This window comes from Bison bison, unplaced genomic scaffold (assembly GCF_000754665.1).
Source record: "Bison bison bison isolate TAMUID 2011002044 unplaced genomic scaffold, Bison_UMD1.0 scf7180017864379, whole genome shotgun sequence".
In the NCBI taxonomy this organism is placed as follows: Eukaryota; Metazoa; Chordata; class Mammalia; order Artiodactyla; family Bovidae; genus Bison; species Bison bison.
Genome location: NW_011494951.1, coordinates 4195479 through 4223450, shown reverse-complemented (window position 1 = coordinate 4223450; position 27972 = coordinate 4195479). Strand labels below are relative to the sequence as shown.

At 42.0% G+C, this 27972-nt stretch overlaps 1 protein-coding gene across 2 annotated transcripts in view; it reads left to right on the top strand.

The window, feature by feature from the left end:
• Positions 1–27972, top strand: part of CLNK (cytokine-dependent hematopoietic cell linker) — a 209256-nt gene that overhangs the window by 119561 nt on the left and 61723 nt on the right. For both annotated transcript variants that reach the window (XM_010857269.1, XM_010857270.1), the window contains exons 6-8: positions 5777–5918; positions 8123–8220; positions 17243–17288. In XM_010857269.1, the coding sequence (XP_010855571.1) occupies positions 5777–5918; positions 8123–8220; positions 17243–17288 (286 nt within the window). The remainder of the gene's footprint in view (positions 1–5776; positions 5919–8122; positions 8221–17242; positions 17289–27972) is intronic.

Here is a 27972-nt window from a genome sequence, read left to right as displayed (position 1 = left end):
AAGTAAGTGGCTTTTTTCTATGTACTTGGTGAATTGTAAAACATTAAACTTTTCCAAATGGCATGATTTCCTGGCAGAGAAAAGTGCATTTCAAGTCTTGGGTAGAATACGGTATTCCTATAATACATGTAAATCAAATCATTGTGCTCTATGCCTGAAACTTACACAGTGATGTATGTCAATTATTTCTTGGTAAAGCTGGGTAAATAAATAAATATATTGAGGCATTAATACAGAAAAAGACAAAAAAAACACATATTTCAATTCCTCAGCTATAAAATGGAGATAAAAATAAACTCATAATGGTCATTGTGAAGACTGATTAAAATGAAAATACCAACACATGATGCTGGCAAGTGTGTGGTGAGAAAAGCACCTGCCAACACTCATAGTGAAACTTTAAATAACAAGAAATTCTTTGGAAAGCAATTTTATAAGATTAAAAAATATAAAAATATTTATTTTCTTCAGTCCCATAATTCTATGGGACAAATTAAAGAATTAACCTAAAACTTGGATGAATAATTAAACACTCATTTATGTTTTATAATATATTTTAAATGGCAACACACTGGAATCATGTGATATATTCAATAATAGAAAAATCACTGAATATATTATGATATATCCATATTGTTCTGTTGTTCAGCCACTCAGTCGTGTCTGACTCTTTGCGACCCCATGGACTGCAGCACACCAGGCGCCCCTGTCCTTCACCATCTCCTGGAGCTTGCTCAGACTCATGTCCACTGAGTCGGTGATGCCATCCAGCTATCTTGTCCCCTGTCGTCCCCTTCTCCTCCTGCCTTCAATCTTTCCCAGCATCAGGGTCTTTTCCAATGAGTTGGATCTTCACATCAGGTGGCCAAAGTATTGGAGCTTCAGCTTCAGCATCAGTCCTTCCCATGAATATTCAGGACTGATGTCCTTTAGGATGGACTGGTTGGATCTCCTTGCAGTCCAAGGGACTCTCAAGAGTCTTCTCCACACCACAGTTTGAAAGCATCAGTTCTCCAGTGCTCAGTCTTCCTTATGGTCCATCTGTCAAGTCCACACACACTGCGGGAAAAACCATAGCTTTGACTATACAGACCTTTGTCAGCAAAGCGATGTCTCTGCTTTTTAATATGCTGTCCAGGTTTATCATAGCTTTTCTTCCAAGGAGCAAGCGTCTTTTAATTTCTTGGCTGCAGTCACCATCCGCATTGATTTTGGAGCCCAACAATATGAAATCTGACACTGTTTCCATTTTTTCCCATCTATTTGCCATGAAGTGAAGGAACTGGATGACATGATCTTCATTTTTTGAATATTGAGTTTTAACCATCTTCTATTAATAATAAATCAATAGATATAATATTAATTGTAAATTAATCATATTTACAAAGAATTTTAATGACTAAAAGAAAATTTTAAATTTATAATGTGAAATCAGCTACCTAATATTATAAATAATTTAATTGTTAACAATTATGTGTACATAATTTAAATAGCTTTAACATATCTATAGATGATAAATGGAATAGATAGAAATGATAGAGATAGATGTATAGATAGATGATAGATATACAAATAGATAGAATTTACCTGTAAAATCTTTGGTTCTTTACTTCTTGAAAGATTTCTCTAATAATTAAATTAAAGCTATGAATTCTCACCCTAGGACACACATGCACAATCAATCCCAAAATATTTTATAAAGTGGAAGACTTATATATACTGAGCTTTTAGTAAGAACCCCCAATATTAACAGTAGACAGATAATAGAAAGATTTATGCTGTCTCGTAAAGAACACAGACTGACTAAATTGCATTCCACCTTTTGTGTTGAATGATCAGATTTGCCATGAGCCAAACTGAAGCCCAGAAAGTTTTCCAGATAGGGGTCTGGTGAGTCCCCACTGTGCTACTGCTTACCTGGAGATTAGACTCATCCTATAACTAGTCTTTACTTTTACCAAACTGCTTTGATAGAGTGATGATAGAAAAAGGCATGCACTTGGAGTCTTAGGACTAGTAAGCCCTATATAAATATATATTTATAGTATATGTTCTGCATTATTCTTGTTCTCTAATATATATATAGAATATATATTTTTATATAACAATTAGAATAATACATATTATACATATTAGATTATTAATATATATTATATAATAATATATAATAGTATTATATATAGCCCTGGGATTTCTTTGGAAGGAATGATGCTAAAGCTGAAACTCCAGTACTTTGGCCACCTCATGAGAAGAGTTGACTCATTGGAAAAGACTCTGATGCTGGGAGGGATTGGGGGCAGGAGGAGAAGGGGACGACAGAGAATGAGGTGGCTGGACGGCATCACTGACTCGATGGATGTGAGTCTGAGTGAACTCCGGGAGTTGGTGATGGACAGGGAGGCCTAGTGTGCTGCGATTCATGGGGTCTCAAAGAGTCGGACACGACTGAGCAACTGAACTAAACTGAATATATATTATATATATTAGAGAATATACATATATAGAGAGAATATACATAATAAAGAATGAGAATAATGCAGACTTAGAATTTAAATTGGAGAAGGCAATGGCAACCCACTCCAGTACTCTTGCCTGGAGAATCCCAGGGATGGGGGAGCCTGATGGGCTGCTGTCTATGGGGTCGCACAGAGTCGGACACGACTGAAGCGACTTAGCAGCAGCAGTAGCAGCAGAATTTAAATTTAAGCCTATCTAATTCTAGTTTCCTACACTATAGTAAAATCATCTCATAGATTTTTCTGCTTATACAATGAGATAAAGTACAGAAAGAACCTAGGACATATAAACTCCTTAACAAGTGTTAGAGAAGCTTTAAAGGGTGGTGAACAAAGCATGATGGGTCAGCTTCCTTTATCTCAGACTCTCTTTAATAGTAGCTGTTATCACAGTAGCATTCATAATAGTATTTACAGCTAATATTTGTTGAGTGCTGACCATCAGGCAATATGCTCAACATTTTACATACGTTGTCTCATTAAGACACTTCTGGTAGTCGTTTATCCCCTTACTCAAAGTATAGTGTACTTTTACCACTTTTATTTCAGGCTGCTGCTGCTGCTGCTGCTAAGTCGCTTCAGTCGTGACCGACTCTGTGCGACCCCATAGACGGCAGCCCACCAGGCTTCCCGTCCCTGGGATTCTCCAGGCAAGAACACTGGAGTGGGTTGCCGTTTCCTTCTCCAATGCATGAAAGTGAAAAGTGAAAGTGAAGTCGCTAAGCCGTGTCCGACTCTTCTCGACCCCATGGACTGCAGCCCACCAGGCTCCTCTGTCCATGGGATTTTCCAGGCAGGAGTACTGGAGTGGGGTGCCATTGCCTTCTGCTTATTTCAGGCAGAAGAGCTCTTTTCAACATTTCTTGTAAGGCTGCTCTAATGGCAATGAACTCCCTCAGGTGTGTTTGTCTGGGAGAGCCTTTATTTCTCCTTTATATCTGAAAGGTAACTTTGCTGGGTAGAGTATTCTTGACTGACATCTTTTATCTTTCAGTATTTTTGACTATTCCCTGGTAGCTCAGTGATAAAGAATCCTGTAATGCAGGAGATGTGGATTCGATCCCTGGGTTGGGAACATCCCCTGGCAAAGGGAATGGCTACCCACCCACTCCAGTGTTCTTGCCTGGAGAATTCCATGGACAGAGGAGCCTGGTGGGCTACAGTCCATGGGGTCTCATGGAGTCAGACATGACTTAATGATTAAACAGCAAATTTTGAATATATCATTCCTCTCTCCCCTGACCTGTAGAGGTTCTCTTAGATATCTGCTGATAGCCTAATGGGAGTACATTTGTAGGTGACTACCTTTTTTCCCTGACCGCTTTTAAAACCTTTATCATTGACCTTCAACAGTTTTGATATAATGTATCTTGCAGAAGATCTTTTTGCGTTATGATAATTAGGTGTCCTATGAGTTTCATTAACTTGTATATCCAATTCCTTCCTCAGGTTTGGAAAGTTCTCAGCTATTACATTTTTAAACAAACGCTCCCTTCTCCCTCTCTTCCCTTTCTGGCATATCCACTATTCTCATGTTGCTTCTTTCTAATGGAATCAGATAGTTCTTATAGAATTTTTTCATTGCTTTAAAATCTTAGTTTCTTCTCCTCTTCTACCTGAGAATCATTTTTAGATTTCTTTCTTTGAGCTCACTGATTTTCTCTTCCATATGGTCTGCTCTGTTTCCAATGCTTTCTAATACATTCTTCAGCTCATGTATTGAGTTCTCAAGCTCCAGAATTTCTTTTTGGTTCTTTTTTAGATTTTTAGTCTCTTTGGTAAGTATTGCTTCTGTTCACTGGTTTTACTCCTGAGCTCATTGAATTGCTTTCTGAGTTTTCTTGTAACTCTGAGTTTCTTCATGACAGCTCTTTTGAATTCTCCATCAATTAGATCATAGTCTGCTGTGACTTTAAGTTTGGTTTCTGGATAATTGTTATGTTCAAGATGTGAGACTGTGTTACCATGGTTTTTCATGGTGCTTGGTGAGCTGTTCCTCTACTAGTGCCTTTGAAGTAGTAAACACCCCTCTTGTTTACGTAAAGCTTTGTTTACTTTGACTCTGAAAGATCCACACATTGGTAATTAGAGACCTTTCTTCTGATTTTCAGTACACACCGCTAAAGCACAAGTTTTTGTTTTTGTTTTTTCTTACCTCATCTCTATTTGAGAATTGGCACTTTCCACCCTCCACTGCTTCTACCAGAGTGGTCACTGGTGCCCTTGTCATTTCTGCTTATGCCTCTTGGGTCACCGGGGGTGCCTTTCTAATGCCAGTGTCTGCCATTGACATCTTCATGTCCAGAGTTGCTTGGCACATTGGAACTGCTGCCGTAGCAAGGGATGGGGAGCCAGGTAATACTGCCATGGGCAGGAGGTGACAGAGTCACAGGTACACCTGGAGATTGCTGCCCAGTCCCCTGTGCTCATGGGCACGAATGTAGCCATGACCTAGAGTCATGTGCACAACCCCCACTGGTGGTACCAGGATTTCTGGGGTTCAGGATCAGGGGCACTACTTCTATTCTTCCCCCAGTTCTACCCACTCTATATATTCCAATCTACCCTTCTTCAGATGAACAAACATGTGGGTATCTCTGGAGTCCCAGTGTCTTGGGCAGAGGAACCTTTGTTGAGTTTAGTTCAGTTCAGTCATGTCTGACTCTTTGAGACCCCATGGACTGCAGCACGCAGGCTTCCCTGTCCATCACCAACTCCAAGACCTTGCTCAAACTCATGTCCATAGAGTCGGTGATGCCATCCAACCATCTCATCCTCTGTCATCCCCTTCTCCTCCTGCCCTCCATCTTTCCCAGCATCAGGATCTTGAAGGAGTCAGTTCCTCACATCAGGTAGCCAAAGTATTGGAGTTTCAGCTTCAGCATCAGTCCTTCAATGAATATTCAGGATTGATTTCCTTTAGGATTGACTGGTTTGATCTCCTTGCAGTCCAAGGGACTCTCATGAGTCTTCTCCAACACCAAAGTTCAAAAGCATCAATTCTTTGTTGAGTTATGGATGTCTTAATTGTTGTAGATTGAAGGGGAGAGACAAAGGGAGTGTCTCACACCACCATGATGGTTTCTAAGGATATCGTTACAATTCTGCCACCATGAGAGGTTAACTCCCCTAGACTCCAGACTCTTAAATCTTTAACCCACAGCAAGGGGATCTCTATTACTCCCCTGGCCAGCACTGTAGCCTATAATCTTTGTCATTGTTGTACCTCCCGTTGACTTACTGAAATGTCCCCTCCTTAGGAAAGGAATTCCATGGCAGTCCTGGATGGAGCAAAAGGCCACACAGGTGATGACTATGAAGACCCTGAGCTTCACGTGGGAGAAGACTGGCAATCAGTGAAAATCTTACCAGCCAGGCCTATTAAGGAATCTGAATATGCAGGTAATGTTTAGGGCCTGAAATCTGAAAATCGCATGCCCATGCTGCGATATTGTAGAGTGACTAAAGATGCAGGTTCTGAATTAGCAACTCTAGGTTAAAATCCTGCTTCCACAGCTTATTAGCTGTGTGTCCTGGAGCAAGCACCTGAAAACCATTTTCTATATTTGAAGATAGGGTTCAAGATATCTGAAGATAGAGCTTACTCCACATACCCCAGGTAGTTACATGAAAGATGCATGTTGAGTTCTCAGAGGAGGACTCGGTGCAGAGTCAGAGCTCTATGACCATTTATTATTATCATGATGGCTTCCCTGGTGGCTCAGATGATAAAGAATCCACCTGCAATGTGGGAGACCTAGGTCCGATCCCTGGGTTGGGAAGGTCCCCTGGAGGATGGCATGGCAACCCACTCCACTCTTCTTGCCTAGAGAATCCCCATGATGATATCTTGAGTCTGAGAGACAACTGATGAATATGGCAGAAGATCGACAAGCAGAGATGCGGGCAACATCCCTGTTAAGACAGCGTTGCAGAGAAGAGAGCAGAACAAAAGGGGAGACTTAATATGGCTGATTTGTCTTGCTCATAGCCAGCATATAAGTAGCACAAAAACATGGCAGCAAAGCCAGGCTTTGAAGAGAAAGAAAACCTTAATATACACCATCTTTTCTTCTTTGTAACTGGGGCACCTTACACAGCTTAAACAAGGTCTCTGAACCTTAAATAAAGCAAAGTGTTGTGAGGGAAAAGAGGAAGTATTTGTGATTTGAGAGCCTGACCTACTGAAATGAATCTACAGAAGTCCCTTTGAGGACAATCACCTTGTAAATAATAATGATATTCCTTTGTTCATCCACTCAATATGCATTAATTAATATCTATTGTATGCCAGTTAGCATTGATCAAGAGATAAAAAGGTAAGTATGATAGAATAAGTTTGGTATATAATGTATATAAGTATGTTAATTATATAGCTGCTGTTGTTGTTCAGTCACTCAGTCATGTCTCACTCTTTGCAATCCCATGAACTATAGCCTGCCAGGCTCCTCTGTCCATGGAATTATCCAGGCAAGAATACTGGAGTGGGTTGCCATTTCCTTCTCCAGGGGATCTTCCTGGACCAGGGATCTAACCCATGTCTCCTGCATTGGCAGGTGGATTCTTTACCACAAATCCACCAAGAAAGCACAAGTATATAGAAATATATGTTAAGTATAAAATACGTATGTTAAGTATGTAATGTGGGCTTCCCTGGTAGCTCAGCTGGTAAAGAATCCACCTGCAAAGCAGGAGACCCTGGTTCTATTACTGGGTTGGGAAGATCCCCCGGCAAAGGGATAGGCTATTCAATCCAGTATTCATGGGCTTCCCTGGTGGCTCAGATAGTAAAGAATCTGCCTGCAAAGTGAGAGACCTGGGTTCAATCCCTGGGTTGGGAAGATCCCCTGGAGGAGGGCATAGCAACCCACTTCACTATTCTTGCCTGGAGAACCCCAGTGGACAGAGAAGCCTGGCAGGCTACAGTTCATGGGGTCACAAAGAGTCAGACATGACTGAGTGACTAAGCACACACAAGTGTGTAACATAGAAAAGAGATCCAGGGTGGTGTGCCAGATGGGTGGGGTCTAGGAAGATTTCTGAAGGGCATGACACAGTCCAAGCCTTGAAGGATGAGTAGAACTTCCCAGGTGGATAAGAGGATGAAGAAGGCTCAGGTCCAGACTTTGGCATTTATGTATACGGACCAAGAGAAGTGATCTCTCCTCTTTGAGCCTCAGCCTCTTCGTCTGTTAAGTGGAAGTAGAATTACAAGCTCATGCCTATATTGTGTGGAGAAGGCAATGGCAACCCACTCCAGTACTCTTGCCTGGGGAATCCCATGGGTGGAGGAGCTACAGTCCTTGGGGTCACAAAGAGTCGGACACGACTGAGCAACTTCACTTTCACTTTTCACTTTTATGCACTGGAGAAGGAAATGGCAACCCACTCCAGTGTTCTTGCCTGGAGAATCCCAGGGACAGGAGCCTGGTGGGCTGCCGTCCATGGGGTCACACAGAGTCAGACATGACTGCCGTGACTTAGCAGCAGCAGCAGCAGCCTATATCATAATGGTTCATTAAGTTTGTAGATGTGCAAATATGTTGTTCATTACAGTGTGCAGAGTCATGTAAAGTATGACTTTAAATTTTTTTCTTTTTTCACAGATACACGCTATTTCAAGGGTATGATGGACACACCCCTGTCCTTAGATTCCAAGACCTCTCTCCCGACAGACAGGCTAACCTGGATGAAGCTGGAAGAAGTAAGTAAAAGCTTGACTGCATGAACCAAACACATGGAGGGCACTGCCTAGTATCCAAGAGCTTTACCGTCTCTCATTTCCAAGGCATCTTGTTGGAATGCCTTGGTGGTGAGCAGGTCAAGCTCAGTGAGGTGCAGGGTGATTCAGCTGGAGGGATCGTGGTCCTTAGAATAGATAACTAGAAGGAAAGAGAACTAACATTTGTGGAAGATTTTCTGTGAGCCAGACATCAGGCTAAGGACTTTCACCTGCGTCTCACTTAATACTCATCCTGTTCTCTAGGAGCAGAATTTAAACTCAAATCTCTTTGATAACAACATATCATTTTGTCCAGATTTAGGCCCAATGATTCCAACTGCTAATGGTATGGTAATAAGTCCAGTCAGTCCTCCATATCTGTCAGTTCCCCATCTGTAGATTCAATCGAGGATTAAAAAAAAAAAAATTCCATTAAATTCCAAGAAGCAAAACTTGAATTTACCACATGCCAGCAACTATTTACATAGCACTGACATTGTATTAGGTATTACAAGTAATCTGGAGATAATTCAACCAACCAAGTATTTTGTAGTTCCTTAGTATGTACTTGATGAAAAAATCTGAGTATAATCAGACCCACACAGTTCAAACCCATGCCGTTGAGGCTTTCACTGTATACAGAAGGATATGCATATGTTATTTACAAATACTCTGCAATTTCATATGAAGGACTTGAGCATCCACAGATTTGGGTATTCAAGGGGCACGCTGGAAGTAATCCCTGGCAGATATGAAGAGACAACTGTAGGTCAACCTCTCTGAACCTCTTTCTTTGTAAACCCAGTAGCCAAACAGGAGTAACAATCTCTGCCATGCTTACTTCAAAAAGCTGTTGAAAATATCTTGTAAATGTAAGTGCTCTAAACACATATAGTATTTTGTTTTTAATAACATTGCACAAAATACATATTAATCATCCCTGAGGTTGCAAGGCTATCAGTCATAACATTTGGGTAAATTTCATGTCAATGTTTTCTGTGCTAATGTATTTCATGCAACGAAGTCTTTGTTGTATAGTATATACTGGTTTTCCTTCCTTTGCACATTGTTTCAGTCATACAACTATGTCCCATGTCATAAAACAAGCATCAATAAGCATAGTCTTTACAGATACTTCACTCCTCATATAAGATTTTTAATTATTTTATTTAACCATTGAGTGAAAATATTTTAAAGGCTTTCGGTACATACTGTGAAATTGGTCCCTGAAAAATCATTTCAATTTACTGTCCCCGCCCCCCAGCCCCCTGCAGAAGCCCTGTATTAGAATTTCCACCTCATAGAATTCTCTCCAAAACTGTGCATTATTTTTTTAATTATAATTTTTAAAAAAGAGAAAGAGATTTTGCTGTTCCTTCTTTAAAATTTGTTTCACATTTATTAGTGACTGTGAACACACTTAAATATTTATAACACATTCATCCTTGTGCATTATCTATGCAAATGGTTTACTCGTTTAACTAGAGGGTTTCTTTTAAATATTGACAAGAAAAGGAAACTACAATTTTTACCAAGCCATTCACACAGAACACAGCCAATAGAGATTGGGAGAGCAAGATAAGGGATGAAATATTGAACACTTCCTCTTTACACAGATACTAAGCTAAACATTTTAATCATTCACTCAACAAATTCATTTCAGAAACATATGTTGGGTGCCTGCCATGGACCAGACACAATTATCCACTCTAGTATGTGGCAGTAAACCACCAAGGCCTTGCTCTCATGAAACTGACATGTAGTGGGTGGAGACCTATGATATGTAAATGGATAAAGAATAGATACAAAGACGATATATCAAGTGATGAGCTTTGAAAATAGAATGAAAGCAAGGCAGTCAGGAAAGGTCTTTCTGAGGAAAGATGGGAATAAATGAATGAATGAATGACATTTAATCCTTAAAATAACCTTGCAAGATGAATGTTATAAGTCTCATTTTAATGGCTCCAACTTTTTGAGCTCTGCTTCTTTGGGCCAGTTACTTACCTTCTCTGAGCCTTTACAGTCTAAACTATACAATCTCATAGCTTTCATGATAATCCATACAGAGCACAGTGCCGGGCACAGAGCTGTCAGCTACCAGATGACACCTCCGTGAGCACAGGGCCGATTTTAGCCCCAGCATCTAGCACAGTGGCTTTATGTCAAAGGTTCTCAGTACATACTGCTCACGTGGATGGAAGAGCTTCCAGGCGGCACTAGTGGTAAGGAACCTGCCTACCAGTGAGGAGACACAAGATACTCAGGTTCAGTCCCTTGGTCTGGAAAATCCCCTGGAGGAGGACATGGCAACCCACTCCAGTCTTCTTGCCTGGAGAATCCCGTGGACAGAGGAGCCTGGTGGACTACAGTCCATGGGGGTCACACAGAGTTGGACATGATTGAAATGACTCAGCACAGCACACAGCATGTGAATGGAAATGGACAAACAAACTCAGTGCTTTGAACTGAAATTGGAAATATGACTAGCTTGAAATATGAAGGCTTCCTTGGTAGCACAGCTGGTAAAAAGAATCCCCCTGCAATGGAGGAGACCCAGGTTCGATCCCTGGGTCAGGAAGATCCCCAGAGAAGGAAATGGTAACCCACTCCAATATTCTTGCCTGGGAAGTCCCATGGAAAGCAGAGCCTGGCAGGCTCTAGTCCATGGGGTCGCAAAGAGTCAGACACAACTTAGCAACTAAATCACCTCCACAGCTTGAAATATTAATAGGAAAAGAAACGCAGTCTTCTTTCCCCTGTTTGATTTCTTTTTTTTTAATGGGATATAGTTGTTTTAAAACATTGTGTTAGTTTCTGCTATACAGCTAAGTGAATCAGCTCTATGTACACATATATCCCTCCCCTCCCCACTCCAATCCCACCAATCTAAATATTACCACAGAGCACCAAACTGGGACTCTCTTGCACTGTTGGTGGGAATGTAAATCCATACAGCCACTATGCAGAACAGTAAGGATTTTTCTTGAAAAACTAAAAATAGAACTACCATATGACCCAGAAATTCCACTACGGGGCTTATATCCTGTTGTAGCTGTTCAGCAGCTTAGTCGCGTCTGACTCTTTGCGACCCCTTGGACGGCAGCACACCAGGCTCCCCTGTCCTTCACCACCTCCTCGAGCTTGCTCAAACTCACATCCATTGAGTCGGTGATGTCATATCCTGGAAAAAAAAACATAATTCAAAAAGACCCAGCTTGGTCTCTGTCCACATGGACACTTTCTCTAGTCTGTCCTGCAGAGCTGTCATATTTAGTCAATTCAGTCGCTCAGCCATGTCCGACTCTGCGACCCCATGACCGCAGCCCGCCAGCCCTCCCTGTCCATCACCAACTCCTGGAGTTCACCCAAACTCACGTCCGTCGAGTCGGTGATGCCATCCAGCCATCTCATTCTCTGTCGTCCCCTTCTCCTCCTGCCCCCAATCCCTGCCAGCATCAAGGTCTTTTCCAATGAGTCAACTCTTCGCATTAGGTGGCCAAAGTATTGGAGTTTCAGCTTCAACATCAGTCCTTCCAATGAACACCCAAGACTGATCTCCTTTAGGATGGTCTGGTTGGATTTCCTTGCAGTCCAAGAGACTGTCAAGAGTCTTCTCCAACACCACAGTTCAAAAGCATCAATTCTTCAGCGCTCACCTTTCTTTCTAGTCTAACTCTCACATCCATACATGTGAATACTTGCAATTATCTCTGAGATGAACAACTGGGGCAGGCCCCAACAGAGCACTGTTAGACAGGGAAGAGGGCATTTCAGGAGCTTCATCTCTAAAGCACGAAACATATTGAGGGAACAATAGGAATTTCAGAGTCACTGGGCCAGAGGCTAAAGTCACAAATTCTTGTCTGGTTACAAAAAGTAGAAAATTCTGACCTAAAAAGTTAAGCTTTTCTTTCCCTAAAAACCACTGATAATTCCTCTTTGCACAGAAGTAAACTTTCATGAGAAGAATGCTTTCTTAAAAGATGATAATTCTCATTTGATTTTTCTTAAAGGACTATGCCAGAATTTAAGTCTCCATTCTTATTACTTTATATCCTTTCATATTATCTTTGTAGTTTTTGTTACAAATTTCTTCTTTTAGCTAGGTCACTTTACAAGAGGAACTAAAATTTCAATATATTAAAGCAAGTGAAATCTTGTGAGAAATAGGAGGTGGGAGATGAGCACAATTTTGGCCAGGAGGCAAGTTGTCTTATAAATTAATTCAATAAGGACTTGGCCTCAATTCAAATAAAAAAGGGAGTTTTGCTTTTATAACCAATGTTTGAAAAATACAGTTTTTATGGTAAGCAGACTTTTTTTATTATTATAACTTCATTCTCAGGAGTTAATTCCAATTAGTTTTGCACATTTACATGGTGATTAAACTATCTGTGAATTGGATCTTCAACAGTCCTTACAGGAACCGGTTCTTATGTTGATTCCTTAGACTGATTGCATGCGTGCATGCTATGTCGCTTCAGTTGTGTCTAATTCTTGGCAACCCTGTGGACTGTAGCCCACCAGGCTCCTCTGTCCATGGAATTCGCTAGTTATGAATACTGGAGTGGGTTGCCATGCCCGTCTCTGATTCTTCCTGACTCAGGGATCAGACCTGAGTCTATAATTATGTCTCCTGCATTGGCACACAGGTTCTTTGCCACTAACACTGTCTGAGAAGCCCCGTTAGACTGGTTACAACTATCTTAAAGCACTAAACCATTGCCCATCTTTTCATTTATTGAGCACTTGCTGTGTACAAAGCACTATGCTCAACAATGGGGATTTAAAAAAAAAAGGGAGCCAGTGTCCACAGTCTAATGGAGGAGGCAGTGGCCCAAATTGGCAGTTTTGAAATAATAATACAAGGTGTTAAGACTGAGGTGACACAAGATGCAAAGAGCAGGGAGCTGCATCACTCAGACCAAGCAGAGGCTTTTGAGAAGCCTTCTGCAGGAAGCGATGCAAAGCGGTCTTCTACACCAATAACACATTGCATTGTTATCGGTGGTTCTCTCCTGGGAACGGTTTGCCCCCTAGTGGATATTTACGATGACTGGCGACATTTTTGGTTGTTAAGACTTGGGGAACGCTGCTGACATCTAGTGGGCAGAGGGCAGGGATGCCGCTAAGTACCCTGTAAACGCACAGGGCAGCCTCCCACAGCAAATTGCCCTGCCCCAACTCTCAATGGCGCCGAGGTTGAAAAACTTCTGTTATAATGAAACCTGTGTTATAATATGCTGTAAACTCAGAACTGCATCCATATGATTCCACCTTTTGCATCTAACCTCTTATTCTTCATCCCCGCATAATCTAGCATTGTTACAGGTATGTAGTAGACGTTAGAAAAGCTGTATTTGATAGAAAATGAGAATAGCCCTGGAGAGGGGCATAAAATACTTCTAGGCCTGGGATCCTATGCCAATACCGTCAAAGTGTAGGTCCCTCTGGAGAAGATGCAGCCAAAAAACTCTCTCGTGCAAAAGAGCCAAATGGATCCAAATGTCCAAAGACACAAAATGGAACATGGCCAGCTACAACTAGGGATTATCGTCCTAAGTGAAGTAAGTCAGAAAGAGAAAGAAAAACACCATATGATATCACTTGTATGTGGAATCTAAAACAGGACTCAAATGAACCTATCTACAAAACAGAAATAGACTCACGGACGCAGAGATCAGACTTGTGGTTGCCAAGGGGGGTGGGGAGAGAGGGGGATGGACTGGGAGTTTGGGGTTGGTAGATGCAAGCTATTACATTTAGAATGGATCAACAACAAGGTCCTAATGTACAGCACAGGGAAATATATTCAACATCCTGTTATAAGGACTTCCCTAGTGGCTCAGATGGTAAAGCATGTGCCTACAATGCGGGAGACCCGGGTTCAATCCCTGAGTCAGGAAGATCTCCTGGAGAAGGAAATGGCAACCCACTCCAGTACTCTTGCCTGGAAAATCCCATGGATGGAGAAGCCTGGTAGGCTGCAGTCCATGGGGTCACAAAGAGCCAGACACGACTGAGCGACTTCACTTTCTTTCCTGTTATAAACCATAATGGAAAAGAATATTAAAACAGAATGCATATAGGTGTATAACTGAGTCTTTGCCATACAGCAGAGATTGGCACAACATTGTAAATTACCTATTGTTGTTGTTGTTCAGTCACTCAGTCGTGTCCAACTCTTTGTGACCCCATGGACTGCAGCACACCAGGTTTCCCGATCCTTCACCATTTCCCAGAGTTTGCCCAATCCATGTCTGTTGAATTGGTGATGCCATCCAACCATCTCATCCTCTGTCACCCCCTTCTCCTCCTGCCCTCAATCTTTCCCAGCATCAGGGTTTTTTCCAGTGAGTCGGCACTTTGCATCAGTTGACCAAAGTATTGGAGCTTCAGCTTCAGCATCAGTCCTTCCAATGAGTATTCAGGGTTGATATCCTTTAGGATTGATACTTCATTTAAAAATTAATTTTTTAAAAATAGAATTTGGCCAGCAAAGGGGAGAAGAGCAGGCACTAAGGAAGCCTGATCCCTAACACCCTAATCATGCGGGGCCCAGCAAGACAGAGACCATGGAGACTCTCCCCTGCTCCAGGCTAGCAATAGGAGGTGGGAAGAGCATTGGGAGAGACCTTCTCTCTTGGGCAGGTGCACAGGGAAGATTGAAAGCTGAGGATGCAACAAGAACTTGACAAAAACCCTCCAGCACACCAGCTTCAGTGGGGTCTCCCTGGAGGAACTGAAAGCTGAGGGTGTGATGAAGGAAGCCACAGCAATAACAAAACCAAAACCATACCTGATGCTTTGCTATATTGACCAGCAGAAGAGCCACATCATGTGTAGGCAGAATTATGTGGTCCAGTGTCCCACAGAGGAAAAGAGGCGGACTTTGACCATCAAGACCTAACAGGCAACAGGGGGTTCAATGACCCTCCCTCCCCTTCACCTTGACCACCTCAACTTGGCAGCAATAAAGTATACTGCAAAAACTCTATATTAGTCAGGGTTCTCTAGAAGTACAAGCAGTAGGTAGGTAGATAATAGATAGATAGAGATAGATATTAATAGATAGATGTGTGTATACTCAATCATGTCAGACTCTTTGTGACTTTCTGGACTGTATCCCACAAGGATTCTCTGTCCATGGGATTTCCCAGGCAAAAATGCTAGAACAGGTTGCTATTTCCTTCCCCAGGGTATATCGCTTCCCACCCAGGGAGCGAGCCCCCATCTCCTGTGTCTCCTGCATTGCAAGTGGGTTCTTTACCACTGAGACACCTGGAAAGCCCCCAGTAGATTGATAAAATAGATACACAGATGGATAGAAAGATAGGATAGAAAGCTCAAGACACATAGGCATATAGATGTATACATATAAATAAATTAGTGATTATGGAGGCTCAAGTTCCACAATCTGCCATCTGAAAGGTGAAGACCAGGAATGCCGGTGGCCTCTAACTTCCAGCTCAAGTCCAAAGGCACGGGCACCAAGAGAAGCAGTGATGTAAACCTCAGTCATCAAGGGCAGGAGAAGAGCAACGACCCGAGTCAACAGTCAGGCAGAGAGAGCAAACTCTCTTTTCCCCTCCCTTTTTATTTTATTCATGCCCTCCCTGGACTGAAAGATGCCCACTGGCTTTGCAGAAGGCAATCAGCCTTACTCAGTCCGCTGATCCAAATTATAATCTCATCCAGAATCACTTCCACAGATACACCCAGAAATAAGGTTTCACCAAATATCTGGATACCCTGTGACCCTGTCAATTTGACACATAAAAATAAACATCACAGACCCCAATACTGACCTAGGCGTAAAGGCTTTCCAAGGCATTGGGCATCATTAGTATGTCTCCCTCACCTTCTTCAAGATTCCCTGTAGCTCAAATGGTAAAGAATGTGCCTGCAGTGCAGGATACCTGGGTTCAATCCCTTGTTCGGGAAGATCCTCTAGAGAAGAGAATGGCAACCCACTCCAGTATTCTTGCCTGGAGAACCCCATGGACAGAGGAGCCTGGCAGGCTACAGTCTGTGGGGTCACAAAGAGTCAGACAAGATTGAGCTACTAACACACAGCACCTCCTTCACCCTCACATCTAAAGATTATTCAGCAAGCCCTTAATACTCAACTCTGCCTTTAGCTTTTTTAAGTGGTGATTTCTCTTTTTATTATGTGGGCCATTTTTTTTTTTAAGTCTTTATTGCGTTTGTTACGGTATTGTTTCTGTGTTATGGCCATGAGGCATGTGAGATCTGAGCTCCTCTACCAGGGATCAAACCCACAGCCCCTGCATTGGAAGACAAAGTCTTGACCACTGGACCACGAGGGAAGTCCTGCCAATGCCTTTAATACAATTAACAATGACAGCTAACCATTCTTCAGCTTGACTGGTATTATTTCCTGTTCTAGGCACATAGCCTATCTCGTGTAGTTCTGCCATCCTTGTGAAGTGTCAGTTCTTCTATTACCCTCATTTCACAGCTGAGGAAACTGAGGTTTAGAAAGTTAAATGACTGGCCACCTTCTCATAGCCAGCACATGATGAAGGTGAAATCCCAACAAGGGCATTTACACAAGGCTACACTTTGATCTGCCTGCTCAGTCCCTTTCATGGACTTGATCATGTATATTGATCTTCACAATAACTCAATGACATGAATTGACATGAACAAAATTTTCCCTATTAAAAAAGATGGAAAAAAAATCTAAGGCTCATAATATGGTAAATGCCTTTCCAAAGTTTCACAGCAATAAGAGGCAGGATTGATTCTCAAACCAAATATTTTTTTATGCCGAATTACCACCTGAGGCCCCTACGCTCATCACTGGCATGGTGGTATTTACACACGTTGAATAGTTGCCAACAATACACACAGGGTGATCTGTTAGAATGATGAGTCCTGGACTCATAACCTAAGGGATCTAACCATACCAAGTGGCAGGTTATGAAATGGAATAGTCGCAATTTAAGAGATAATTGTAATGCATTGTCTTCTACAGGTGGAAAAACCCATTTCCAAGGATATCAGAAAACAACATGTTAAAGGTAAAGTCAAATCACAAAGTTTGAAATATATCTGTATATTTTTAGATTTTTCTGAACAAGGTTATCTATTAAATTAACCTTCATCTAATAAGGTTTTCTAATTTTGGAAAGACTCTCTCACATCTTATGCCTTTTTATCACCTTACCTTATTAATGAGGAAGTTGACTATGAAAAGTCATATTCCATGTTGTACAATCTGGAAAGAAATTGTTTTGAAACATATATTTCTTGCCTCAAATACATAGCTAAGTTATTCCTCTAAGCATATCCTTGTAAAATTGAAAGATAGACATCTAATTTTAAAATGTTTGATTAATTAATATGAAAACAGATTTTAAAGCTTTAGGCAAAGCAACTCAATTTGGAGATGAAGAAACAGGTAAGAAACTGAAAAGAAACAATCAATTTCAGTACTGCTAGAAGCACAAATGGAGGATAGCTACAGTAATTTAATTGAATCCTATACATTATAGCTTCTCTCATCACTTTCCCCAATGTCCCCTTCTTCTTTTTACAATGTCCACTTGGAAAAGATGACAGCCCCATGATTTACATTTCCCAGTAACTTAAACATATCAAATTCATCTTTTATGTGTCTTATGCTATATTCTGTAACATATAACTAACATCAAATTTTCTTTAATGGGAAAGTATAATTATTAGAGTCCTAAGAGGGAAGAGATGGCACGTCCAAATTAGGATAATTTAAAGAGGTTTATTTGTAAAGAAACTGTTTACTAAGGTATGTGAGGTGTTGGGGAAGAGTGTGGGATGATGCAGGCACTGGGGCCAGTAGCAGTGACATTATTACCACTCCTAAACCCAGAGATGAGGGGACAGCCACAGGAAACAAGAAGGCGCTCACCACCTTGAGAGGAGCAGCGGCCATTTTTGAGGGACATCACCAGCCCATGTGGCTGGTGGCTCAGACGGTAAAGTGTCAGGAGATCCAGGTTTGATCCCTGGGTCAGGAAGATCTCCTGGAGAAGGAAATGGCAACCCACTCCAGTACTCTTGCCTGGAAAATCCCATGGACAGAGGAGCCTGGGAAGCTACAGTCCATGGGGCCGCAAAGAGTCAGACACGACTGAGCGACTTCACTTTCCTTACTTTCCTCCCAGGGTGGGAATGAATGGAATACACGCCCCAGCCTCCCTCTCCAAGCTCCGTCTTGTCTCCTGCTGGGACTTCCCAATGGCCAAACCCAACCAGAAACCACAGGGCCAGTTTGCCTGTGCTGGTTGGTGCCCGAAGATTGAGTGTAGGTGGAACAGAATGGACCAGATGAGCAATGGACCTGGAGGCACAAGAGAAGATGCCCACAAAGGGAAGCGAGGCGGAAGGAGCAAGGAGAGCGGCTGGCACCCTGGCTGTGCCACGCCCTGGCTGTGTGACCTTAAGTGAGGCACCTAACCTTTCAAAGCCTTTACTTTCCTCCTCTTGAAATGTGAGGTCGCCAGGGCTTTTATGACTCTTCAGTCGAACTGCATAAGCAGAAGCAGGGGACAAGGGCTGTTCCCTGCCCTATCTCTCCTCTCCATCTTCCATAGCCTGACTGATCCCTGTCTATCTGCCCTCTAGACCCCTTTAAACCGTCCCAAATAGGGAAGCTTTCCTATTCCTCTTGAGTCCAAGAACATGGAAATGCCTTTGATGTACAGAGCACTTGATTTAGAGTGTTCCTTCAGTAACTGATGTATTAGTATTGCTAGCCCTTAGAAGACATGAATTATATAGCAGTTTTTTCCTGCCTGACAGAGAAAGGGCCCAGAGCACAGAGCACAGAGGGACCTCAAAGCAGACCATAATCATTTGATATATACAGAGGTTCTAAGTCATAATAGAACCTTCAAAGCCGTTTATGGAGAAATGAGTCCTGGAAAGTGAAAGTCGTTCAGTCATGTCCGACTCTTTGCAACCCCATGGACTATGCAGTTCATGGAATTCTCCAAGCCAGAATACTGGAATGGGTAGCCTTTTCCTTCTCCAGGGGATCTTCCCAACCCAGGGATCGAACCCAGGTCTCCTGCATTGCAGGCAGATTCTTTACCAGCTGAGCCACAGGGGAAGCCCTGAGTCCTGGGGAGAAAGGTAAGAAATGGGTTTCACAATTCTTCTCTTTTTTTAATAGTTCACTGTAGACATGAAGCTTCATTTCTTTGATGGCTGAATCTTCTTTGACCACCATTCTACATATATTAATACGTCTGTGTGACAATCCAGATGGTTCTAATACCAATTCCAACATCCATAGGGGGTAGTTCTCCCACCCACACATCATCAAGCAATTCTCTGGACACCAGATGGGTGTCCTACAATTCAATCAAGTTCTGGCACTGTCCACCCAGAGACAGCATCCGATGAACAAGTTAAGGGTTCGGTCCTACCAGACCGCACCTCACCACCACTGCAGATGCTGTCATGAGCCCAGATTGTCACCTGCGCGTCTATAGACTGAAGGTTCCATCCACCCCTGCCTTGGGTTCAACTACTTTGTTAGAGTGGCTCACATAACTCAAAGAAACATCTTACTTACTAAATTGCCAATGTATCAATAAAAGGATGTAACCCAGGAACAGTCAAGTGGAAGAGACACAGAAGGGAGGTATTGGGAAAAGTCAGGGAGCTTCCATGTGTTGAAGCTCTGTGTGTTCACCAACCTGGAAGCTTCAAACTCTTGGGAGTTTGTGGAGGCTTCATTACGTAGGCACGGTTGATTACATCATTGGCCGTTGGTGACTGAACTCAATCTCAAGCCACTCCCTGCTTCCTAGAAGTAGGGGTAGGTTTAGATTTGGGGGACTGTAAGTTTCAACCCTCCAATCACATGGTCAGCTCCACTGGCCACCAGCCCCCGTCCTTAGGTAGGATCTACAAGTAATCTCCTTAACATAACAAAAGACGCTTAGATAGCTCTCATCACTTAGGAAATTCCAAAGGATTTAGGAGCTCTGTGCCAGACACAGAGATGAAGACCAAATATACATTTCTCATTATAAATCACAAATCACAACTATTCATTCATCTATTTATTTATACTTCACCTTAGCTCACAACTGTTGGAGTAGTTAACAAAAACTTGCATGGTATAGCAGAAAAAGTTTTAAATCATAGGAAATATAGAGACAGACAAAGGTAAATATGAAATTCGGGATCCTAAGGCACAAGTCATTGCATTCTATTAAAATTAAGCTACTAGTTTGCCTCAATCTTCCCAGTAGTCTATGCAAAAAAGGGACAGCCTGCTTTTTCATGTGAAAAAGCATCAATTGCCCCAAGTAAGAAAAGAGTAAAGCAATTCCTCAAGGAGTACAACAAGAACACATCTTTCAGAGTTAAGTTTGTCCTGCCAGTTTTATAGGGGATGATGACTGGTATCCGGGTACCATGGCTGAAAAATATAGCTGTTTTTGTAAAACTAGTGCATGCATGCTAAGTCACTTCAGTCATATTTGACTCTTTACGACCCCATGGGCTGTAGCCCACCAGGCTCCTCTGTCCATGGGATTCTCCAGGAGTGAGTTGCCATGCCCTCCTCCAGGGGATCTTCCCAACCCGGGGGTTGAATCCATGCCTCTTACATCTCCTGCACTGGAAGGCGGGCTCTGTACAACTAGGACCACCTGGGAAGCCCCTTTTCAAAAGTAGACCCCAGTGTAAACTGCAGAGGGGACCTCAGTGAAAACAAAGCTCACAGAAGTTCAGCTTGTAAGTTGCATGGAAATCTTCTTCAATGAGAGTAATTTTCTTTGTGTCTTCTCTTCCTACACTTCTATAATTGATGGTTTTGTATTACTATCCAGAGCTCTAAGGGACTGTACTGAGAAAGAAGCTGGAAGGGAGAAAAGTAATATGAATATCCTCATTTTTTGGATCAGGCATCTTTCTGGAAAATGCTTGAATGATTTATGTGTTTATTACAAAATTCTGTGTGTTTGATGCAAACACATTCTCAGATAATTTATTCATTCTCACAAAATGTCATCGAGAAAAACATATTGGGTGGTTCAGTCATGGCAGAGTTTTATGGTGATATTTTTCATCAAGTTGAGCAGTTATAGATTTATGTTAATGTACATTTCATATTATTTTTCTTGAAATCATATTCTGACATTATCTGGAAACTGTCAGATTTCAAGAACTTATCTTCCCTGAAGCTTGGCTTCTTTTATTCACTCCTAAAAATGGATAAAAGTTTATTTGGGGGCAAAGTATTCATACAGTGTAAGTTGGTTGTGAAAGTGTTAGTTGCTTAGTCATGTTTGACCCTTCGCGACCCCATGGACTGCACCCCACCAAGCTCCTCTGCCCCTGGATTTTTCCAGCCACAAATACTGGAGTGGTAACCATTCCCTTCTCAGGGAGTTGTGATGAACCATTAATTAGCATTAGCTATAGAGGCAGAAGAAACTCTCTCTTTTTAAATGAGGATAGCTGTAATATTGAAAAGTGGTGTGGTTTAGCTTCTCTCTCTTTTTTTCTTTTTTTAAATTGGAGGATAATTGCTTTACAATGTTGTGTTGGTTTCTGCTGCACAACAACACGGATCAACTCTAAGTGGCTTAGCTTCTTAACGCTAAGCAGAAAGGAGGCTAAAATGAGTTTCTTTGCCTTCCATGTGAACCAAGCACAAACTCTAAACCAATTTCCTTAGAGGTGAAAAGCATGTCATATATAAGAATGACTTTATAACAAAATACGATAAACTATCCATGAAAAGAAAGAGGGAATTACACACAGGTGGCTGAAACTGTATATCCAGAAACATGAGCTTGGTTAAAGTACAATAGAATTCCATATAATGCCATCAAAAGACCTTTCTACCAGTTTGCTTTTTGTCAAATTTAGATGCCAAAGAGTTTTGAGTTAATCCGAATCTACCCCCTCATCTTATGCCAAGAGGCTTGGCAAGAGAAGGGGCTCACATAAGGTCACAGAGCAAGCAGTCCCATCCTAGACCAGAGCCCAGTCTTTTGTGAATATGGCAATGTTTCCAGGGTTTTACTATATTTGCTAGTATCTAAAATTTTTTCTGCAAACTCCCTAAATGATTTCTCACTCACCAAACTCCAGTATTCTTGCCTGGAGAATCCCATGGAGCCTGGAGGAGCCTGAAAGGCTACAGTCCACAGGGATGAGCAGGGTTGGACACAGCTGAAGTAACTCAGTACAGCACTTAGCACAAATTTGGCAAGGTTTTCAGAGAAGAAAATGGCAACCCACTCCAGTATTCTTGCCTGGAGAATCCTGTGGGCAGGGGAGCCTGGTGGGTTGCTGTCCGTAGTGTCGCACAGAGTCGGACACGACTGAAGCGACTTAGCAGCAGCAGCAGCAGCATACAAGGTTTTAGCACAAAAGACAGGAATTGATGGATGATACTGTCCTCTAGGGGCAGAACACGGCGACACAAAACATCACAAAAAGGATGGAATTTGCCTTCCTATAGATTATATCCTTAACAAAAAACACAAGCTTTAGCCCACAGACCTAGAAACCTTAAATAAATTTAAGATTATCCTCCTACCACCATTTTAGATTTAAGTTTATTTCAGACACAAACAGGAGCTCAAAAGTGATAGAAATCATATTCCTGTTCAGGCTCAAAGCAAAAAAAAAAAAGGAAGGAAGGAAGAAAAAAAAAGTGATAGACACATTGATACAAGATCAGTTCAAAGCTAATGTTATACATGTTGTAATGTTATAGATGTTGAACTACAGGACAATACTTTGTCTCACCGTCACACAGAGAAAAAGAAAAGTGTTAGATAACCGCTCATGTAACAAACACACATTTCAATAGAGAGCAATAAAGAAGCCACAAATAGAAGAGTTAAAAACAAGGCAGTTATAACACCATGTGATAACTACCAGGGTAGAAGTGCACTTTATTCAAAATCACTTTGTGCCAGGGTACAGAAGACCTTAGACCACAAGGACCCACCTGGTCAGGTCTCCACTGTGGGAACTCGATACAATCCTTAATTGTGCCACAACAGGAGAACTGTGAGTCCTAGGGCTGATTCCCAAAGCAGGGCACATAGAGCTGAGGTGGGAGACAGTGACCTCAGGGAAGGTTAAATATTAAGCCAAAATGTGGTTGCCTGCAGGTTGGATCTGGGGACAAGGACTCCTGGGTTCAAATGCCAGTTTTACGACTTCACAAATATCTACAAAGAACTTAAGCTCTCGAAGTTTCCTCTCTGAAAGGGAGGAAATGCTCCTAAATCATCAGATCCCTGTCTCTCGTAAGGTACTAACTGACACAAATCCTCTAGCACAGGTGTTGACACGTGATGGACCCTCGATAAAGGGACACTGGACCGAACTAATGACTTCCACAAGTCTTTCCTCCCTCACTTATTCTTGCCCTTCTCCCTGCCCTGGAATATCTCTCTGGCTCTCTGTGTAGGCTGAAACCATGCTTGATCTAGTTTGGTGCTGAGCAAACACGGTAAATCTGTTACTGATGAATATAAAAATAAATTCCTTAACCTTAAAGATCAAACTTTTCTGCACATTGTTTTCCCTGCAGCAAACATATAGCACCATGCAGAGCACATAGTAGATGCGTGGTAAACCCTACGGTAACTCTAAAAATTAGCCCATGTTAATAAAAGTGTATCAGATAAGCATTGTCGGGGGTCACAGGACCACCAAGAGATCAGCCTGTGACGCTTAGCCATGAGTTCCCAGTAGGTGGGGGCCTGCAAGGGGCAAGCCAAGAAACCCAACTGCTTCTGGAACCATCTCTGCTTGTGATGTGAACTTGTTAGTGCAAGCTCATGTGCCCAACGCACATGAGGCCACACAAACCGAAATGGTGGCGTTTGGAGCGGAGGAAGGTTTATTGCAGGGCCATGAAAGGAGCTGGGTGGCTCACGATCTAAAAAACCCTGAGCGCCCCGAAGGGTTTTGGCAAAGCATTTTCAAAAGCCAGGTGAGGGAGGACATCATCAGTCCTGAGGAAGCCTGCGGTTGTGCTCATGGTCATCAAGTAGTTAACATCTTCTCTTTGGCAGGGGTTTTAGCATCGGTAAAACAACTCAAGAAACATGCATCAAATACTGCTCTCCAGGGCCTTCAGAGAGGAGCTAAAGCAGAGGATATGGTGGAAAGTCCCATAAGGTCCTGCTCAGTTATAAATCTAGGCAAATGATTTTCCTGGGGTTTCCCAGGTGGCACAGTGGTAAAGAATCCCCCTGCCAATGCAGGAGACACAAGAGATGCATGTTCGATCCCTGGGTTGGGAAGATCCCCTGGAGTAGGAAATGGCAACCCACTCCAGTATTCTTGCCTAGAAAATTCCAAAGACAGAGGAGCCTGGCAGGCTACTGTCCATGGGGTCGTGAAGAGTAGGACACGATCAGGTGATTGAACGTGCACACATACACACACACTAGCCCTTAATATCCCATCTGTAGAAATACAGTAGAACACAATGGCCTCTAGCATTTTGTGCATCCATGGGTGTGGTTCATACATGCAAATCCACCCACTCCACTGCTCACCCACCCCATTGCCTCTGAAGCCTTGGTCCTTCCCTTCACCCTGCCTACCCACCTTGCCTCCACTCCCTGAGACACTGAGTTCAGCCAAAAAGATGTCTCCTGGGATTGTTTAGAAAGAGACTTCTATCCCACACCTGTTACTAAGCCCCAAGGTGCAGCTGTTGACATAGATGTTCCTAAGAAATTGCACTTTCCAACATTACTTGAGGAGCTGTTAAAGTCAGCAGGTCCCTCCCACATCCCAGGCTTTGCCTAACTTAATCCCTCTCCACTCAACCCCAAGAGTGGTTTCAGCAATTTACTGCTGAAATTAATTTCTGAAAGTTTCCACAGACTTTCTCAAAAAACTCAAAAAGGTTTCTCAGAATAGGCCTTATGAAATATACACTAGCCACTTGGATCATTTCTTCTTTAGATGCTTCTATAATTAATCATCAGGGCATGAAATTCCAGTGGTTCACTTTCATATATTAATATTATAAAACTCTTCGACATCATAAATACCGCAAAGAGGCCAGGTTTTGTCCAATTTTTTCCAGAGTCTATGTTTTAATTACGTAATATTACACCGATGCTTTGTTTCCAAAAGTGTTGATTGTCATAACTGTATTTCATAAACAAATAGTATTGCATATATTTAACACAAACTGACTAGGAGCTAATTGAAAACAAGTGTATTTTATTTACTCCTAACCATTCAAGGAACTACACTTCATGATCTGTGCTTTATGGACATGAAAACAAGCCCAGAACGTTTAAATAATTTGCCCAAGATTACTCAGTCAGTGATGGGGGGGAGGGGTGAGATTAGAACCCAACTTGTGTGATTTCAAAGATCTCATCTGAGTCATTGTCCCTTCCATCAAGAAACAAATTCTCGAATGTCTATCTTCTTGTCCAACCATTTAAATCACAGATGAGAATACCAAACAATAGAGCAAACCTTAATTTGTAGCTTCCATCAGTTTCTATGGTGCAAATACTTCCGCTATGGCAGATTTCAGGACCACTGAGCAGGAAGATGGGAAGACATGCCATATTTTACTGGTTTCCACCATAGACACGATAGAGGTAAAGAACTTCAACAGCATAGACAGATGTGGTAGAATAATCAGGAAGTCATGAGTTTCGAGCATATGCTACCTTTTTCATAACTTCAGTGTATATTTACACAATTATTTTTTTAATAATGGCTATGTTTAACACCTGAATTGCAGAATCCTGAAAATTTAACAACCAGATCTTATAAACAGGCACCAGGCACACCACCCCTGCCCCAAAACGGACAAACAAGTCTCACAATACTTTCTTCTTCTCCCGGTTGTTGTTCAGTCGCTCAGTCAGGTCTGACTCTTTGCAACCCCATGGACTGTTGCACGCCAGGCTTCCCTGTCCTTCACCAGGCTTCCCTGTCCTTCACCATCCCCAAAAGCTTGCTCAAACTCATGTCTATCGAGTCAATGATGCCGTCCAACCATCTCATCCTCTATTGTTCCCTTCTCCTGCCTTCAATCTTTCCCAGCATCAGGGTCTTTTCCAATGAGTCAGCTTTTCACATCAGGTGGCCAAAGTATTGGAGCTTCAGTTTCAGCATCAGTCCTTCCAGTGAATATACTGGTTTGATCTCCTTGCAGTTCAAGGGACTCTCAAGAGTATTCTTCAGCACCAAGTTCGAAGCTATCAGTTCTTCAGCACTCAGCCTTTTTTGTCCAGCTCTCACATCCGTACATAACTACTGGAAAAATCATAGCTTTGACTATATGGACCTTTGTAGGCAAAGTAATGTCTTCTCCCAGAGGCTTTAATTTAACTTCACAGACAACTTCATGATTCCACTCTAATAAATTATGGTGATAATCAAACCAGGTCCAATAGATTCTACCTCCATGCTGTGTTCAGCTCACTACATGGTCTCCCGAGAAGCAACACATTTTGCAGCGGAAGTGAGTTTTATCTTGTCGCAAACTCAGGAGGAAAATGACAGTCGAGCAGATGTTGCTAATTACACATGTAGCCACCAGATGGCGAGCACGCCAGCCTCCTCCTACAGAAAACTGCTTGATTGAATTTCAAGATGGGAAAAGACCCCAAAGAACACCTGTTTGGGTCTTCTGATGCAACAGGGAACTGTTCGTAGCACTTGAGTTATTTGTGTACCTCATCAGGAAAGTAGATTGCCGTTTTCTCTGTAATTTTCCATTATGAAATAATTTCCTAACAGTGGGTATGCAATAAAAGTCATTACTTGAAATGCATTAACTCATTTATTCCACACGTGAGTTCCCATGAAATATGAGTAACCAAGTTTCACTTTTCCAGAATAAAAATTGCAACTGTTTCTCAATCCATTTATGTCATAAGTATTTTTTGAGCACCTGCTATGACCCTACCAATAGTAAGTAGCACAATCAAAATGCAAACTCAAGAAGTCCAGCTCCAAATCTCATCCTCTTCCAGTGTATACTTGAGTTGTTATTATTTCTTAAACAAGTCCTATGCCCCCCTAAAAAAGATGCCTGCATTTTACCTGAATTATTATCAAAGCTATATGACATTCTGATGAGTTATTTCACCTTTTTGATATCGTTTTCTCATTTGTGGAGTCCCTGAAGTTCATTTATACCTATTAATTTGTAACATTTCAGATATCTAAGCAACAAATAAGAGAAACCCATGGCATAAATTATTGCTATTAAACATATTTGATATAGCTGAAGCCCTCAGGATTTTCACTGTTGCATATGATATCATACACACCATTTTTATTCTTTTTTATTTTTTGAATTTTGTAAATGTCTTTATTGAGATACAGTTCAGGTACTATAAAATGCACTAATTTAAAGTACACAATTCAGGGATTTCCCTGGTGGTCCAGGGGCTAACACTCCACGCTCTCCATGCAGGGAGTCCAGGGTCAATTCCTGGTCAGGAATTGAACTCAAATATCCACATATCACAACAAAGACTGAAGATCCCGCATGCCACAGCTAAGACCTGGCACAGCCAAATAAATATAAGAAATATTTTTTTTAAAGAGAGAGAGAGGCTGACTCTTTAAAAACAGATGGCCTTCACTGGTGGTCCAATGGTTAAAGTTCTGAGCTTCCGCTCCAGGGGGCATGGGTTCGATCCCTGGTGGGGGAACTAAGATCCAGCATGCCAAAAGAATAAAAAA